Consider the following 16959-nt stretch of genomic DNA (forward strand, 5'->3'; position numbering starts at 1 on the left):
TGCAGATCGGAACGTCGACCGAGGCGTATTAACATCCTGCCAAAGCTCAATTCTTCACGCCACGCCAACACAAAGTCAGACGCTACCAGCCTATCCCCTGCAAGCGGGCAGCTCAGGAAGCAGTAAGCTTCCCTATAAATACCCTCTCGTTCATTAGAAAGAATGATGGAGAGACAGACACACAAAAACACTTCTTCATCTGAAACCCCCTCCACATCTGCTAACTTGATCGTCGGAGGGGTCGGGCCGAGCTTCCGACCCGACCTGTGTGCAGGTAAGAAGACGAAGCTAATCCCCCCGGGATGCCGAGGAGAGGAAGCCTTCCCCACGGGACATCCCGATCAGCCCACGCGTGATCTGACCTGCACGGTCGGTCACTCCAACAACCCCGAGAAATCTGGAGCAAAGATCCCCGCCATTCGGCCCCGAACCGAGCCGCGTCGACCCCGAGGCCACGGCTCAAAGTTGTTTCCCACAACAGATCGGCGCTAGAAAGACGAATGCCGAGGGATCCACAGACCGACACTAACGAGCCCCCAGCCGAGGGGTCGATCTTAACAGGGGCGCCGGTCACGCGTCCCCCGCGTGATCGACCACAAGTAGACGACCTCGCCGCGACCTTAGAACGCTACTAGCGTTTGTTCAACGACCCGGGTCTGCTTCCGCCCGAAGGCGCCCCTAGCGTCCCAGCACCTGTATCGGCCGAGGCCTTCTAGGACCTCGCCCACCAGGTTCGAACTTTGACGGGAATGGTGCAGACCGTCATTCTGCTTATTTCCCAATCAGCAAACCCGTCGGCAGCCCAACCGGCGCATCAACTGGAGCCGTCTGCGTAGCCAGCCCGCCTGCGTCGTGCTCCTCGGCCCCATGCTCCTCCGAGACACACCTACGCGGCTAGCCCGCCTGCGTCGTGCTCCTCGGCTCCGTGACCCGAGACACGCCTGCGCGGCCAGCCCGCCTGCGTCGTGCTCCTCAGCTCCTCGGCTCCGTGACCCGAGACACACCTGCGCGGCCAGCCCGCCTGCGTCGTGCTCCTCGGCTCCGTGACCCGAGAAACGCCTGCGTGGCTAACCCGCCTACGTCATGCTCCTCGGCTCCGTGACCCGAGAAACGCCTGCGCGACTAGCCCGCCTACGTCGTGCTCCTTGGCTCCGTGACCCGAGAAACGCCTGCGCGGCCAGCCCGCCTGCGTTGTGCTCCTCGGTCCCATGCTCCTCGAGATGCACCTGCGCGGCCAGCCCGCCTGCGTCATGCTCCTCAGCTCCTCGGCTCCATGACCCGAGACACGCCTACGCAGCAAGCCTGCCTGCGTCGTGCTCCTCGGCTCCATGATCTCCGAGACACACCTATGCGGCCAGCCCGCCTGCGTCATGCTCCTCGGCTCCATGACCCGAGACACGCCTGCGCGGCCAGCCCGCCTGCGTTGTGTTCCTCGGCTCCATGCTCCCCGAGACCGCGTCTGCGCGGCCAGCCCACCTGAAAGCTGAACCCATGCCTCAGACTCCCGTTACAACGACCGACGCATAGCTTCTTTCTGGGGGGAATATGACGAAGATAGTAATTATGATAAGACTCGACTGACGTCAGATGACGCCTCACACAATAACACATGGTCAATGCAGACCGGAACGTCGACCGAGGCGCATTAACATCTTGCCAAAGCTCGATTCTTCACGCCACGCCAACACAAAGTTAGACGCTACCAACCGGCCCCCTGCAAGCGGGCAGCTCAGGAAGCAGTAAGCTTCCCTATAAATACCCTCTCGTTAATCAGAAAGAAGGATGGAGAGACAGACACACAAAAACACTTCTTCATCTGAAACCCCCTCCACATCTGCTAACTTGATCGTCGTAGGGGTCGAGCTGAGCTTCCGACCCGACCTGTGTGCAGGTAAGAAGACGAAGCTAATCCCCCCAGGATGCCGAGGAGAGGAAGCCTTCCCCACGGGACATCCCGATCAGCCCACGCGTGATCTTACCCGCATGGTCAGTCACTCCAGCAACCTCGAGAAATCTGGAGCAAAGATCCCCGCCATTCGACCCCGAACCGAGCCGCGTCGACCCGAGACCACGGCTCAAAAGTTGTTTCCCACGACACATTGAGAGAATGTAAAGCAAAGCATTTGTCTATGTATCTCCTCTTCATCCATTCATCATTGATAATTCCACCTCCATAAAAAAATATACTATGCAATGGACTTGTAGAAGGAAACAAACACGGTTGATGGGGGTATAGGCTATTAATAGTTCAATATACAAGTTTTGATTATTATAAATATAAAAACCTTGATATCAATATACAACAATAATTTTTTTTGTTGTAGATAATTTATTCACTAGTTATTAATATTCTTAATATATAATTCCTTCACATTGTTATTATACAATAATTATCATAATTTTAATACTAAACTACATACTTAATTCTTATAATACATCATTTAAATTAGCTCTTAATCGGAACATTGATTTAATGGTAGCACATATTTACCTAATACTTTGGTTTTTCTATAAAATGCTTCTATATTATTTAAGTATAAACACCTTATGCTATATGTCAATTATCTCAATAGTAGTTGGTTGCTTATCGCCTATGTCTCCTTAATTATTGCTAGCAAACAAAGAATATAACACCTATAAACTCTTTTTTTCCCTTCCAATCGTTATTGAATTCACTGTAACTAAGTTTATTTTTATTTATAAAAACTAATCAGTTGTTTTCGTCTTTAATCATTCGAGGAATTGATTTGAATGTTGCAATGTCTGTTTTCTTCCAAGGAAATCAGATTTCTTTTAGAATTAATGGGTAATCTTTTGTTAGATTATCATATCTCCCAAATCTCTTGTTTGTCGTAATAATGGTGAAATCCTACTAACAATTCGTGCTTAAGACATTATAATACGTGGTGTGATCATTCTTATCCATAGCTTACGATCAAATCTGGCACAGATAAAGAACATGATTGAATGGGCGATCGTATGCTGTACTACGGGACGACGGGGGAAACATGTTCTTCCTCGCAGTGGGCTTTTACTGCGAAAATGACAGCAGCAGTGCAGTAAATAAACGAGCACTGTCTTCTAAACATATCTCATTCAGAAGACAGATCCGAGAGAGAGAGAGAGAGAGAGAGAGAGAGAGAGAGAGAGGCAATGCGTCCTCACATGGCTCCGTCCAATTAAGATTAGGCCTTGCAAAGGTACGCAAGTTTGATCAGCGAAAGCTACAGTGGAGTGAGGGAGGTCGGGCCCCCTCGGTTGGCACTGTTTTCCAGGTGGGCATCCTGATGTCCAGACCAGTAGAGTCAGCGATACATTCAATCCACCCACCTGTCATCCGTATATTTGTGGGACGCCCATCTACAGTCTTCGGAACGCGTGATATAAATATAAATATATTTAATAATATTTGTATATAATGTCGGGCAAAGTGTTAGAAAAAAATTTATTTTTAATTTTTTAACAAAATATCTCTATTTAAAATAATTATTCAACTCATTTATCAATCGTCCAATCCGTCCCGTCTTTATTCATCCTAGCTCGTCAATTATCATTTTCATTGTCGTTCTTATCGTAATCCAATAGCCTAGAACGACGATGCTCGCATGAAGTTAGTGAAAGATGATCCCGTGTTCGATGATCATCCCTCGTGCAAGGGGTAGAAGAGAGCGACCAATCCTTACATGATTGTTACAAACGAATAAAGATTATAGATTAATTATTATTGAATCATCTTGTCGTGAAGATTACCGATTATTGTTTTAGTCAAAATGGACTATTATCAATCTTTATGAGATATAGATTCACATAGGACTAGTGCAACTCAAAAGGGTCTTTTTGATGCGAAGATTTTGGGCATCGATGAGAAAAAATAAACAAACAAACAAAAAAAGAAAAATGGGTGTATTATACGAATAAGAAAAATGGTTTTGGACCAAATAATGCATCATCATGCTGCCTTTGTTGACCTACGCACTCACCTAGTGGCACATCAAAAGAGAAATAGCTTTACATATACACGTAGTAAGATGTAGATGGGATGCTCCTAATATTATATGAAACGTGTCGTGTGGCGTTTGACGAGGGAATCGGAATGGCAGCAGCGGGGCGGCATCGGCGGAACCCAAGTGAGTTGGACCGCTCGAGGGCGGCCTGTCGGACTCTGCAACTACTAAACAAAGACGCTGCTACCACCCCCATTCCCGTCTCGTCTCACGGGGAATGGGAATGGGAATGGGAATGGCCGACGCTACTCCACAACTCGGTGCTAAATCATTATTAATATGAATATGTTTCAAGATTTTGTCCCTTTGATTTTAATCTATTTCTATTCTGATAATTATCTTTGCCAAAGAAAAGAAACTCTATTCATGTTCCTTCAGCTATGCTATTATGGATTTTATTTATGTAGGTGTATTATCATTAATCTAAGCCTAAATATCTTTTAGACGATCCATATCAGGGTTTTCACTTTATCCTTTTACTTATATGTTTCATCTAATTTTATATTTTATTTTGAATTATAGCTCGCAGCACATGATATAGTAGATCTAGGATAACGATCGTCGACACAATAGATTTGATAGAACGATCGCTAATAATAAGGAACCATTTGATCGATCGATCATTGGTACGGCTCGTAGGTTCGTGATAAATTATTCGCTTGGGGCGATGGACGTATTCAAATGATTTTATTTTTTCGAAACATGTGAGCTCCAAAAGGCATATTTGAAAGTAAGATAGACTTAGTGGACTTATGAGCCCTTTGTTACATCCATCGTCCAAAACGGATAATTCTTCGCGAGCTTACGGGTCGCACTAATGGTCAACCGGTCAAATGGTCCCTTATCAGATTGACACTAGAAGGAGGGCTCGATACCTGCACCTCGACCGAGCAAACTCGCTCCCGAACCGTGTACCTCGGCTATGAGCCCTTGGCTCTCATACAAGATGGAGTACTGATAAGATCATTTAGTCCCACGTTGATCGAGGAGTATGAGAACCAATGACTCATAAGTCCGTTAGGTCTTTCTTACTTTTAGAAGTGTCTTTTGGAGTTTACAAAAGGATAATAGATGATAGATATTCCTGACTTGGAAACATTTTATGTGAAAAAAAATTCAAAATGAAACGGAGAGTTTCAAGAGTGAATGAGGAGAGAGAGAGAGAGAGAGAGAAAGGTCTCCCTAAGTTTCTTATCAAATAAACTATTTAAAGTTTACACGTTCTACAAATAATTAGGTGGCAGAACTCATATTTTATTAGATGCAACTCTTGAGAGATGGAGCCGGAAAGGTAATTATATCAAAAGAAGAGTACAAAATAATATTATCATAAACCTGTTTTGTCTTGGTTTCTTTTTTTCTTATTAATATAGGATTTGACCTAAAGTTCTTTGATGAATTGCCAACAGCGTTGACCAACATGAGATTGTGTCCGAATCCAACTATCAACTAAATTGGTCAATCCGGAATAAACAAAATTATCTGACCATGGAGCTTTGAAATCGGAATGTGTATAATATAACTTAGTCATGCATCACATAAGTTGGTCGTCCGAGATATTTCTGATATTTTCTTCTCTACCTCTACGAGAACAAAATTGTAAAATATAATAAGAACAAAATCGTAAGTCTCAATTAGATAGAATCAATTTGCATACCACAAATAGAGATATTTAAGAGATTTGCTCCATCGTAGATCTAATGAAGCAATGTGCTATGGAACCCGTAGTACTTTTGGGTGCACGATAAGATCTTTACCTCCTTTGAATCATCTTGTTTACTTGATGGAAGATATATAGATATATCCTTCAATAAAAGAAGAAGAAGAAAGAAGCGAGTTTGTATGCACACTTGTCATTAATATGGTTTTAGTGACCCACAAAGAAGTCAAATTAGAACATCGGAGCTTGTCTTCCTCGATTCTTTGACATGATCTCTTCCGTCCCTTCATGGAGGGTTTACGAGGAAGCAAAAATATGACGATGAAGGAGCTCTGAAACGATTCTTCTGATATCCATATGCGTACCTACCAAAGATACTCGACAGCTGAGCTGAAACTTGCACGTACTTGAGAGCTGCAAGACATGGACAACGCTTCGTGGAGGACGGGGAGACGTGGACGTGCATGAAGAAGAAGGGGGTCCCATTGGCCGGCACTGCCTGTAAACGCATGCACTTCCTTTCGCTTGAGCTGTCGTTGACGTGAAGGAGGTGACAACCACAAAGCCATCCCTCTACTACATAAAGCTCACCTTACCATGTGATGTGTTCCAAGCCACGTAAACGTCACCTGTTACGTCGAGACCAGACTTCTCGATCGGATGCTCATGCAATGCGTGCATCACGGGAACAGAGTCCTCCACTTGCATGTAGAGAGACAGTACGCCTGACGACGTATTGTCCTCAACAGACTGAAATGTGTTGAAGTAGGAGATAAAGACTGTGTGTGGATCTCTCGATTGCAGCATTAATGGCGAACAAGGAGGACGAGGCGAGCCTTCGACCCGTAGCGCTTGACCTATCCCATCTGTTCCCGTTCCTGCACCCAACGTCGTCTGCATGGTAGATAGAGTAGCTTCTCCTTGTCCCCTCCTCTCTTCTCCATCTCTCTCCCCTCCGGTCTTCGACGAAGACGCCTCCTCGTCCCTTTCGTGGCGTCTTCATCCGTTAGCGTACCGGAGAGCTCGGAATAGGTCATCTATGCTCTCAAGAATCTAATACACTAGACGTACGTGGGATTAATCGACACATGATTCTTATAGCATCAAATGAATTGGGAAACATATTACTGTTGTCAAAGATAATTTTTGGCCTTTCCAGACCAGCTTTTTGATGAGAGAATGATTTAAAGAGAGGAAGTAAGCAACATTATTTTCTTTATATATATATATATAATAATAATAAAAATAATGAGGAAAATGGGCAAATTCTATGAATTATAATTTAGGGAAAAAAGAAAGTAATACTTAGTGGATAGATGTTATGGCTTTGGTTATCCGGAAGTCGAGACTCTTCTGCATTAGCCATCGTGTCCGTGGAGGCGCCCGCGTGAGGCAAATCGAACAGAGTCGAGACTAATCTAAATAGGCTCGTTCGATTTGGTTTGATCAAACCGAATCAGCGTGACCTCCGCACCCCTCCCCACCACGCGGACACATACACGCTGACCCCCCCATTCGAAAACCTAATCGACGAACCACGCGATCGCGTTTCTCTCTCCATCGACGAACGGCGAACGACGACGTCTTCCTCTCCACCGGCGAGAGGCTTTCGTGCGAGGGGGAACTCCGGCGGGCTCTTCGAAGGTCTCTCTCTCTCTCTCTTTCCGTAGCCCCCAACAACACTCCTCTCCCTCCTCCTACTCCGCTGTAGCCGCCTCGCCCCCCAGCTCCTCATCCTTCGTCGGAGCCCCCGATAGCCTTGTACTTTCTCTTGGAGTAGTGAGTGGATTGTCCCATCGAAGCTGCATTGTCCCCTTGAAGTTTAGAGGGAGGAATCAATCAGTGGGAGTGGGTAGACTCCTGCTGAACTTATCTTCTTCTCAAGCAGATTTGATCAGTGATGGATGATCGTTGTAGTATGCTTGTTAATCTTGTTTTGCTTTGTTATTTTTGTTATTGGATTTGGGCAATGCTCCTCCTCCCTGGTCCCAGATCAAAGCCCCCTCTCCTTCCTCCTCCCTATTGTAGTTGTGACTGCTAGAATTTTGAATTGTTAATTTTGATGTTAATTTTGAATTGTTAATTTTTTCTATACTTTTGAATGATGTATTAACGTTAATATACTTTTCTTTTGTTATTTTATTATTAGATTCAGACAATTTAACACTTCAATATTTTGTAGATGGTTAAATGAATGTAATTTGATATTTAGTGGTGATAATTTGAATTTGAAATTTTATGGAACTCATATTTTGTCTAATTTTTATTTTAATGATGGACTTTCTTCTTAATTCTTTTTTATCATTTTTATATTGGCAAGCGCATCGCTTTGCTAGGTGCATCTTTTAGCGCCTAGCGCATTTGATAACACTGCATCCACCAAAACAAACTATGAATTAAAAACTAGAACTTTCTTTCTTCATGTATTTATTCATAATTAATTTGGATTGTTCACCTTGTTTACTGCAGGGATTAATCTAAACTGTAGGAATCTTATACCTCCATAATAGTCAAAAGATACAAATTGTTGAAATTGATAGAGCTACAGATAGGACCACATTGATGATGTCAGATTAAAGATCATCATATACAATTCTGAAAAAAAAATAGAAATGAGTTATTATCACCTTTAGAGCTCCGAAGAGATCCTTGTAGCCCAGTGTGTACTTCCTGCTCTTCATCACGAGAGCGTGCCTGTTGTTGTTGCTCTCGGTACTCTTCTTTTGCATTGATCCATCGAAATAGAAAAGGGAAGCAGCATCCATGGAAAAGGTCATCAAGAACAGAGTAAGACATCAATGGCCGAAAGGAAGGAGTTGAACAGGAATTGTTCCAAGAGATGGAAGAATATCGTCTTTGTTGTTCTTTATTATTTACCTCCCTTGCTATGGCTAATCTTTTATCATAGTGTTTCTTGCAAGATGGGTTTAGATTGATTTTTATTTTTTAGGGATATTTGCACTTTAATGTCTAAGAGCAACTTGTAAGCAAAATTGTTTTTATATTATCTTTTTTTCACAAACGCACAGGTTATTTGCATCGCTTCATTTATTTATTCTGATCGCTGAGCGATGGAGCTGATGGGGTCAGAGAGTGAGCTCTCTGCAGGCTACAAGCTCGTGCCTTGGTCATGTTGGGATCAGTGGAAGTTTGTCAAGGAATCCATCTTCTCTTCTTCTCCCGATGCCGTTGGTACTGCTTTGCAAAAAGTATTTGCTAGGACTTTATCCTTGAACAATCTCAAACCAATCTTTAATCTCTCAAATCCTATTCTCTTTTAACAGTTCTTTACTTTTGTTGATTGATTCAGATATCGGCTTGGCGGAGCAGAGGTTGTCTGCCTGTTCCAATTGATGTCACGGCTGCTTTCATCGAGATTCAGCAGAAGGATCCTTTTTTCAGGTTGTGGACTTTGGTTATCGATAAACTCCTTTAGTTGATTTTCACCTGTTTAGGAAAACTCCTGGTTTTGTAGCTGTCAGTTGCATTCATAATGTTGGATTTGAGGATTTTTCCTGTTTGTACCTGCAGGAGGGACCCTATGAACAGTTCTTCAGAATCTGATGAGATGCTATCCATGCTTTATAGCATGACAATCATCAGGTGAGGTTGCCTTTCTAAATTAATTCTTTGCACTTTACTTTTGATTTTTCTTTTTATTTGCCCCTTTTTTTGTTAATGATGCTAGTTTCTTGTGTCACTTCAATGAATTGATCCTGCTAGTTTTTGTTTGAACAGTGGTTGGTACCATGCATAGTGGTTCTGTACCGACCAATTTTGCCTACTACGTGTATCGATCTCCTGTTAGAGCTGTAAATACTGCCTTTTTCATAGCACATTGACAATATTGTAATCCTTGAACACGACTCCTATTAAGGACTTTCTCAACCCCATTTATATCCAAAATAGGATTCAAAGATGAGAATATGACTCAAACTTTGTAAACTCAGTTTTGAATAACAAAAAAAATACGATAACAAATGAAAATAATTTAAAAATAAAAATCTAGACCTAGATCTAAACATAAATCAATTTAGATATAATATAAATAAAGTTTTACTTTCCAGAAGATTTGGATGCAACTAGGCCATTGAATGGCAGTTGAGACCTTTCATAACATGATCCATATTTTAAGGACTATTTAGGTAATAATGTAATTTTCTGGGGGTGTCTTGGGTGCTGGCATATGTAGTATCGGGTTGTGATATCACAGTATATCGGTATTATCAGACAAGTGTTAAGTAGGAAAAGGTCTCTTATCAACAGACAAGTGTTAAGTAGACACATATATATGACTCCATAAACTACTTGTTTGATGAATCATGGGCAACACAGGAAAATATGCAGGCAATTTTCAATGGAAACTTTGCCATACATGTTTAATTTAAAACTTTTTAGTTGAACTTCACTACAGTGTCCATTTCATCGCAATTTGTTTGGCAATTTAATGATAGATATTTCATCTGCTTCAAAAGCATAATAATTTTGTTCTTGATTTCCTCTTTCTCAGGCTTGTGAATTGTTTTGTTGCACATAAGAAAACAAAATATTCAATATCTGAATTAGCAGATGCAGCGGGCATACCAAGAGTGTTGGTTGATATTCGTCATGGTAAGGGAACAATTATTTTTGCACTTATTTGGCAAAAAAAGATGTATTATTTCACCACTTTCTCATGATACAGAGAGTTCTCATCGTGATCTTCCATCGCTTCGGCTGGTTCGTTTAGCTAGTCTAAAGGTATGCCATTTTCCTAGTAATAAATGCTTTCCAGTATAAATTGGTCCTTTCCCTCTTCCAGCAATTTTCCTATTTAGTCAATCAAGTGGGTTACGTATAAACTCCACCTAGTATTAACAATAATACTTTTATGTAATTTTTTAATTTGTTTTATGTAAAAATTGTTTGACTTTTGCTTTTTATCTTGATCCTGCAATATTTGCTCCATGTAACATCAGCAGAATATATGATGCTGTTGTTTGTTTATAAGAAAACCTATGTCTACATAAGATACTTCAATACGTACTTCGGTATTTGAGGATTTGTTTTTTTGCTTTTTAAATGTGATGGTTTTGTTTCTTAGTTATTTGATGTTGTATTGGGTAGCTTACAATAAGATCTGAAGTACCGGCCAGTTCAACAAAAGCATGAATCCCTATGAACAAGTAATTTCAAGTTGTGGCATTCTGCAGAAGGTAGGGATGACCATAAATCACCTGAATATAAGCAGTATAAAAGACATGATTACTTTTGTATTTATTGGGAATATGGTTCCTTAGAAGGTTGACTATTGAAAAAGGTTTTGCTTAACAGATTTAAGCCTCTACTTTTGGCTTTGCTGTACTACATTTTTGCATTAAGCTTTCTCGATTCCCTTCTATTATCTTCCAGTCTTTTACTTGCACTGTCTTACTTTGTTGATCATTGGCTACCTATGAAGATGTAGCTATTAACAACAGGACCTGGAATAAAGTAGGATGAGTGATGTGTTGTTAGAAGGTTTTGTTCATGTCAGCATGTAGTTGGCTCCTTTGTTCATCTAATTATTACCTAGTGAACTGTTCTACTAATAGGTTTATACTTGATTTTGGAAACATTAGCAACTCAAGTTTTATTATAGTTTAAAATTTGCTTAAGAAATTTTTAAAGTCGTTAGCAGCTCTCTTGCGCTTTAATTTTTTCTTTAAGTATTTAGAATTTGGTTTTCATCAGTAAGTTTACTTTGTCATCCAAAAATTTAGAAATTCACCAAGTTGGAGTCATACCTGATTTTCAAATTAACTTTGCTTCCTCCTGTAGCTATTGACCAAGTTGGAGTTATGATGTTTTCTTTTGTTATTATAAGACATGTATAGGGATTCTAATATTTGTTTTTGCAATTCAGTTCGCTGTGTTTCTAGTAAAGAATGTCTATATCCTTCATATTTCTTTAAAGGCTTTTAGCAATGAAATTTTGGCCTTTGGTGTATGACATGTAATTTATATGGTGTCAAATAACAATGTTATTATTGCTTCATTCTAGTTGCAGACAATCTGTACTTAAATTTGAACACTTGTTGTGTATCAATTATTTATATTATTGCTAATTTGTTCATGTCCTCTCACTTTCAATTCAGGCGCTAGATTGGTTGAAACATAATTATTGGGAGCCTCAAAAGGATGCCATTCCTGATGTTCGAAAAGAAATAAGATCTAGATTGCTTGAGATGACATACCTTTTGAAAACCAAGAATTCTCATAAATCCAGTTCAAATATGAAACAGAGGCGTGAGTGAATGTTCCATTTTAATCTCTTATGTCAGTGTCTTTTGTTGAGACCTATGATCAAATAAACATCCTTGACATATATTCTAAGACTGAAGAATAATTTCTTCATTTTAGTCTGTAATTTCAACTAATTATTGTTTCTTTTTTTGCATCTTGGCATATGACTATTTTGCACATAGCAGCATACAGTTATTTTTATCTAACCTTCTGAAGTTTTCTTTTCAGAATGTCATCTTTTTTTAGCCGAGTTTCATGAGAGATATCACATGAGTTTTACTAATTATTTTATTTCAGCTTTTGTACTGTGCACCTAGTTATCTCTTTCTTTGAGAAACTTATGTATTTGAAAATGATGCATCTAACTTGTAAGTTGTTTTTAATGCATTCTGAGTTTATACCTGCCAATTTGATCCTTAATAAAGTCCTGGGAGTCATAATAGGTTGTTAATATTTGTATTCTATATCTAGTTACTCTTAGGGAACTAGTTTTCCAGATTTACAGTCAATTACTTTCTAAGTGGTAAGTTGAACGAGGGATTTAGTTTTTGTTATTAGAGTGTCCAGAGAAAAGGGTGGAAGAATATCTTGCCAACTTCTTGTATAAAATTTAGACTATCTTTATTTTCTCTCAGTTGGACTACCACAGAGTAAAATTTTGTTCCTAGAAAGCATGCCGAGTTACACATTTTTGTGCTAATGTCATTTCTGTTTATCATTATTAATGGCATAACTACGTTAGGAGATCATCTGTGCATTGATCTGTCACATTGGTTTTCAACTTGAAAAAAGCTGCATGCCTATTTGCTCTTCACTGCTCTTTTGTGGTTCACTCGCCTTCTCTTTGTTTTAGATTATGTTATGCAGTCCCTATTTATTGAAGCTGAAAATATCTGCAATATTCAGAATAGCAGATTTTAATTCAGATGTTTTTTGAATTTCCATTGTTGATGTATCCTCTAGATTGGCAGGATTACATCACTTCTCAGTCAGGAGAGTTTTGAATATCTTAATATTCAGCTGGTTTCATTAGTTTAGAAATTATATATGGAAAACCTGAATTAAGCTAAATAAAATTCATTTAGCAAATGCATATACAAATATTATTTAATATTTTCCAGTTCTTCCAATAACCTGAATTAGTGGAGAAACCTGAACTATTTTAGTGTCATTGCAATGACACCTGTGACTATGCAGATCAAAGGAATAATTACTGTTGCTGGTTTGCAAAAGTTTTATATATGCATATTTTTCTGACTAAGCCTCGTCATTTTGCTATTAATTTTAAGGATTTATTTTGTATAGTTAGCCACGCTGCTGATAATAGTATGAAGATTGACCAATACTGGTGACCTTTTTCAACAGTTTTTCTGGTTAAAGATGCTTTTATAAACTGTTGAAATCAAAAGAATTGGGATTTATTAAACAATCGTGACAACAGCTAAATCTGCATTAGCTACTATTTATACCTGAGAACGGTTTGAGGGGATGAGTTCTGTTCTCATTGGTGAAGCTTGTACGAGTTTTATGATTGTTGCACAAATATACGTATATTTATTTATTTTTTGTAGGTAAAATATTCATTTGCTTTCAGCATATTTTTTCATTTGCTTTTCTACCCCTCTTCGCAGGCCCGATGGGTACAACTGTGCTAAGGGTAGGCAATAAACTCTCTTCACAGATAACTGCAAAGCTGCAATCTTCCAAGAATGGTAGTTCTCCTAGTTCTTTGGTGTAGATGTTTGTTTTCATTCTTTACAAAGTATTCAATCACTAATCTGACATTCTAAAAGGCATCCCAATTAGACAATAAGGTTACCATTATCTTGTTTTTGTTTTATATTTAGATGGTGTAGTTGTTGGAAGACTAAACTGCTAACCAAGGATTGCCGTTCATGGTACCGGACCCGTTTTGGTGATCTGGTTGGACTGGTATAGCGGTCAGTACCGGTGTTTTGGAGATGAAGGAAAAAAAATGAGAACAGGAGGGAGGAGGATAGAAGAAGAGGAGAAACGAAAAAGGAGAGGAAGAGGTGCACGAGGGACGAAGACGAGGGAGGAAAAGAAAGGAAGTGGAAGGAGGAAGAAGAAGTGCAGGAGAGGAAAAAGAGGTAGGAGGAAGAGGAGACGAGGCATATCTGTAGGCAGCTGTGTGCAGCGGAGGTGTGTGGCGTTGTGCGTGGCAGACGTGCACGGCATGATTACTGGCGGATCGGACTGGGAGCTGTCCGCATATCGCTTCGTGCTCGGACTATCACCTGATTCGTTCCAGTCCAGTTGAAACGTCAATCCTTGCTGCTAACAATCAGTGGTGTTTGTTTTCATTCTATATGGTGTTGTAAGAATAAATTTTTGGATGGTTTAATATTGCCCTTTGCTACATGGATTCAGTGCTGTGTATAGACAATACTCTAGAGATAGGTGATCTGTATGTTCATGATATTAAAAAATTAATGTTTAGACCACCGAAACACTTTTCATATTTTGGCAGAAACCTGCAAAAGAAATAAAGATCAAAGATTTTGGTATTGTCTTGGTTTAATTTTTTCTTTGATATTCTGTACATTTTAATGCTTTAAACACTAGGTCAATACCAGTTTCAACGACTTATTGGACTACTATAGTTTGAAATACCAGGTGGGCTTATTATCACTGTAAAAATGATAAAATACAAGTATATTAAATGGTGCCAAGCTGTATGTTCGTAAGTGGTGCTTGCCTGCTACTCATTTTATGGATCTATTTTCCAGTGTGAATCTTGATTGCTTTCAACTTTTCTTTTATCTGCTTATATTCTAGCAACCATTATTTCTTTCATGACTAAAATCTTTTGACAGTTTCTATGAAACAGATATCCAAGATAGTCAGAATTATTGCCCGTCTTTATTCATCTTATCCATCAGAAGTAGTGTCAGTTCTGTTAGAGCTTTTCCAGCTAGAGATTCCTGGGTTCTCTGAGAGCATTGACTTGGAACACTCTGATGACTCCAGTGTTGGTGTTTCTGGGTCCACAAGTTCAATGGACGAATTAAAGAGTATCATTACCAAACTGTCTAGTAAGAGACCGAGGTTGTTACTCAGCATGCTGAAAAATGTTCTAGAAATGATTGAAGTCAGCTTTGTGAAAATCCAGAAAGGTAAACATTTAGATATTACCTGAAGCATCTTTGAAATCCTTTGCTCATTTGAAGTTGGATTATCTCTCACTTGATTTTGTGGGCAATGAGAATATTGTTCAAACTTCAAACTATTGATAATTGCTCTTATCTAGTCTTCTGCTGTAACTTGGTAACTGCATCTTACTATTCATCTTTAGTTGGCCGATCCCTGTTGCTTGTGCTGAACCTTTTCTTTTTTAGTGTCTTGTTGAGTTGAAGACCCTGGTTCTCTATTTTTGCAGGTGAATATGATATTTATTCATCGCAGGATCATGCCAACATACATTGTATGAGTAACCTATGTTCCCTTAGTCCTTGGCTAATTATGAACATTAAAATGTTGAAGGATTCTGGTCTTATAAGACTCATTGATGAAGCTGAAGTCCTTCCTATACACAAGAATACTCTACCAAAAGTTTCACTTAGTATGCTTCTTCGTAAATGTCTTACTTTATCTGTTCATGACAAGCATCTTTTGGATTCTGTGTGGCTACTTGTGGAGATGTTGGGGGATACATCAGTAAAAGAGAGACTGAAGAAGCTCCCTCTGCTCAGTTTGAAGTCCTTGGATTCTATGGAAGGGCCTACATATCCTGACACCGGTAGTATGCTTTTGCAAGAAGAGGATGTGGTTAAAAATGCGACAGACAACTTGGAAATTATGAAATTAAATTTGAAGTCTCGAAGAAAAAGGATTAATGGTAGTGATTCGGATACAACTAGCATATGGACTGTTGCCAAGTCATGGACCTCATGTCCAATTGGTATGTTACCTTGCTCTTTTAGTTCGACTGCAGTTCTTCCTGTTCTGGACAAGTTTGATAATGAATTGGAGACCGATGTTGGAACAGACAAGGATGCAGTTCTCAATTGCTCTGCTGCTAGTTATGGTCTTTTGGATTGTCATACTGAGCCATCCGAGGTTGGCAACGCTTTCAAAAAGTTAAAGCCTTCACTGGATGATGTGCAGTGTGTGGATTGTTCAGAAACAACATGCCCCATGGAAGGTCGGTTATTGATTCACGGTATGTGGATTAAGGTTAGTGAAGAAGAGCTGCAGGCTATCGAGTCTAACATCAGAACTTTTTGTTGACATCAGTACTTTAAATGGAAATGTGGTCCATTTATGAGGCTGTGGCCAAGTCTTGTGTCACGATTCAGAGAGCATGAAGATACTCGATGGGCAAACCAATTTAAAGCACTGGAGAAACCACTCCTTGTGTGACGTTCCCCTGATGAATTTTGATATATTAGATTGCCTGCTTTTATGGACTTCACCCCAAATATATTATTCTTTTACTGTCTCATTTGCAGATTTACAACTCGTCGCTTAGCTGTTTTGGCTGAATCTGGGAAGTATGTATCAATTTAGTTAATTTGTACCTATTTTGTTGGTCATCAACTGCTTTTAACTGCTTGGAACTGCTGTGCCGGTGTTGAGAGAGTATTCCTGATGATACGGAATATGATGCTATCAACAATAGTCTCCTACTCAAGTGGATAAAATTATTGGCCGTGTTGCACTGAGGTCAGGGATCGAAGTCCGACCTGTCAGGTAAACAAGAGCATTCTCTTAAGTTGGAGGATGGAAAAAGAACGAAATAGTTAGGTTGAATGTTCGACTTATTAATATTTATCTGATAGAAATTTTTATTAAAAATAAAACAAATGTTAAATATTTGAAATCTCATTATGTTAACCATTTTTATGACCACCACGGGGACAAGTAGAGTGGTTTAGTTCTTAACGAGTTAGTTATTGACATAGATCTTTTTAATATTTTAATATTTAGATTTAAAATATTATATTAAAATTTTTATGAAAGTGAAATATTTCATTTTATTTTCATAAGAATTTATTCTAACGTCGTCGA

The 16959-nt window shown here is 39.7% G+C and overlaps 1 protein-coding gene across 2 annotated transcripts; it reads left to right on the forward strand.

Annotated features, from left to right (window-relative positions):
* The first annotated feature begins 7118 nt into the window (after positions 1 to 7118).
* On the forward strand, positions 7119 to 16484 carry LOC103971923 (uncharacterized). 2 transcript variants are annotated; one of them, XM_065132208.1, is made up of 11 exons: positions 7119 to 7308; positions 8694 to 8873; positions 8975 to 9066; positions 9196 to 9267; positions 10175 to 10275; positions 10349 to 10404; positions 11781 to 11931; positions 13560 to 13640; positions 14766 to 15065; positions 15329 to 15850; positions 15938 to 16484. In XM_065132208.1, exons 2-11 carry the CDS (start codon positions 8736 to 8738, stop codon positions 16177 to 16179), a joined length of 1755 nt encoding a protein of 584 aa, XP_064988280.1. In that variant the 5' UTR covers positions 7119 to 7308; positions 8694 to 8735; the 3' UTR covers positions 16180 to 16484. The 2 variants fall into 2 exon arrangements, with proteins under 2 accessions (XP_064988280.1, XP_009384357.2); XM_009386082.3 differs by having other exon boundaries at positions 7121 to 7308; positions 15329 to 16484.
* The last annotated feature ends 475 nt before the right edge of the window (positions 16485 to 16959 follow it).

Source organism: Musa acuminata, chromosome BXJ2-11 (genome assembly GCF_036884655.1).
Source record: "Musa acuminata AAA Group cultivar baxijiao chromosome BXJ2-11, Cavendish_Baxijiao_AAA, whole genome shotgun sequence".
NCBI lineage: Eukaryota > Viridiplantae > Streptophyta > Magnoliopsida > Zingiberales > Musaceae > Musa > Musa acuminata.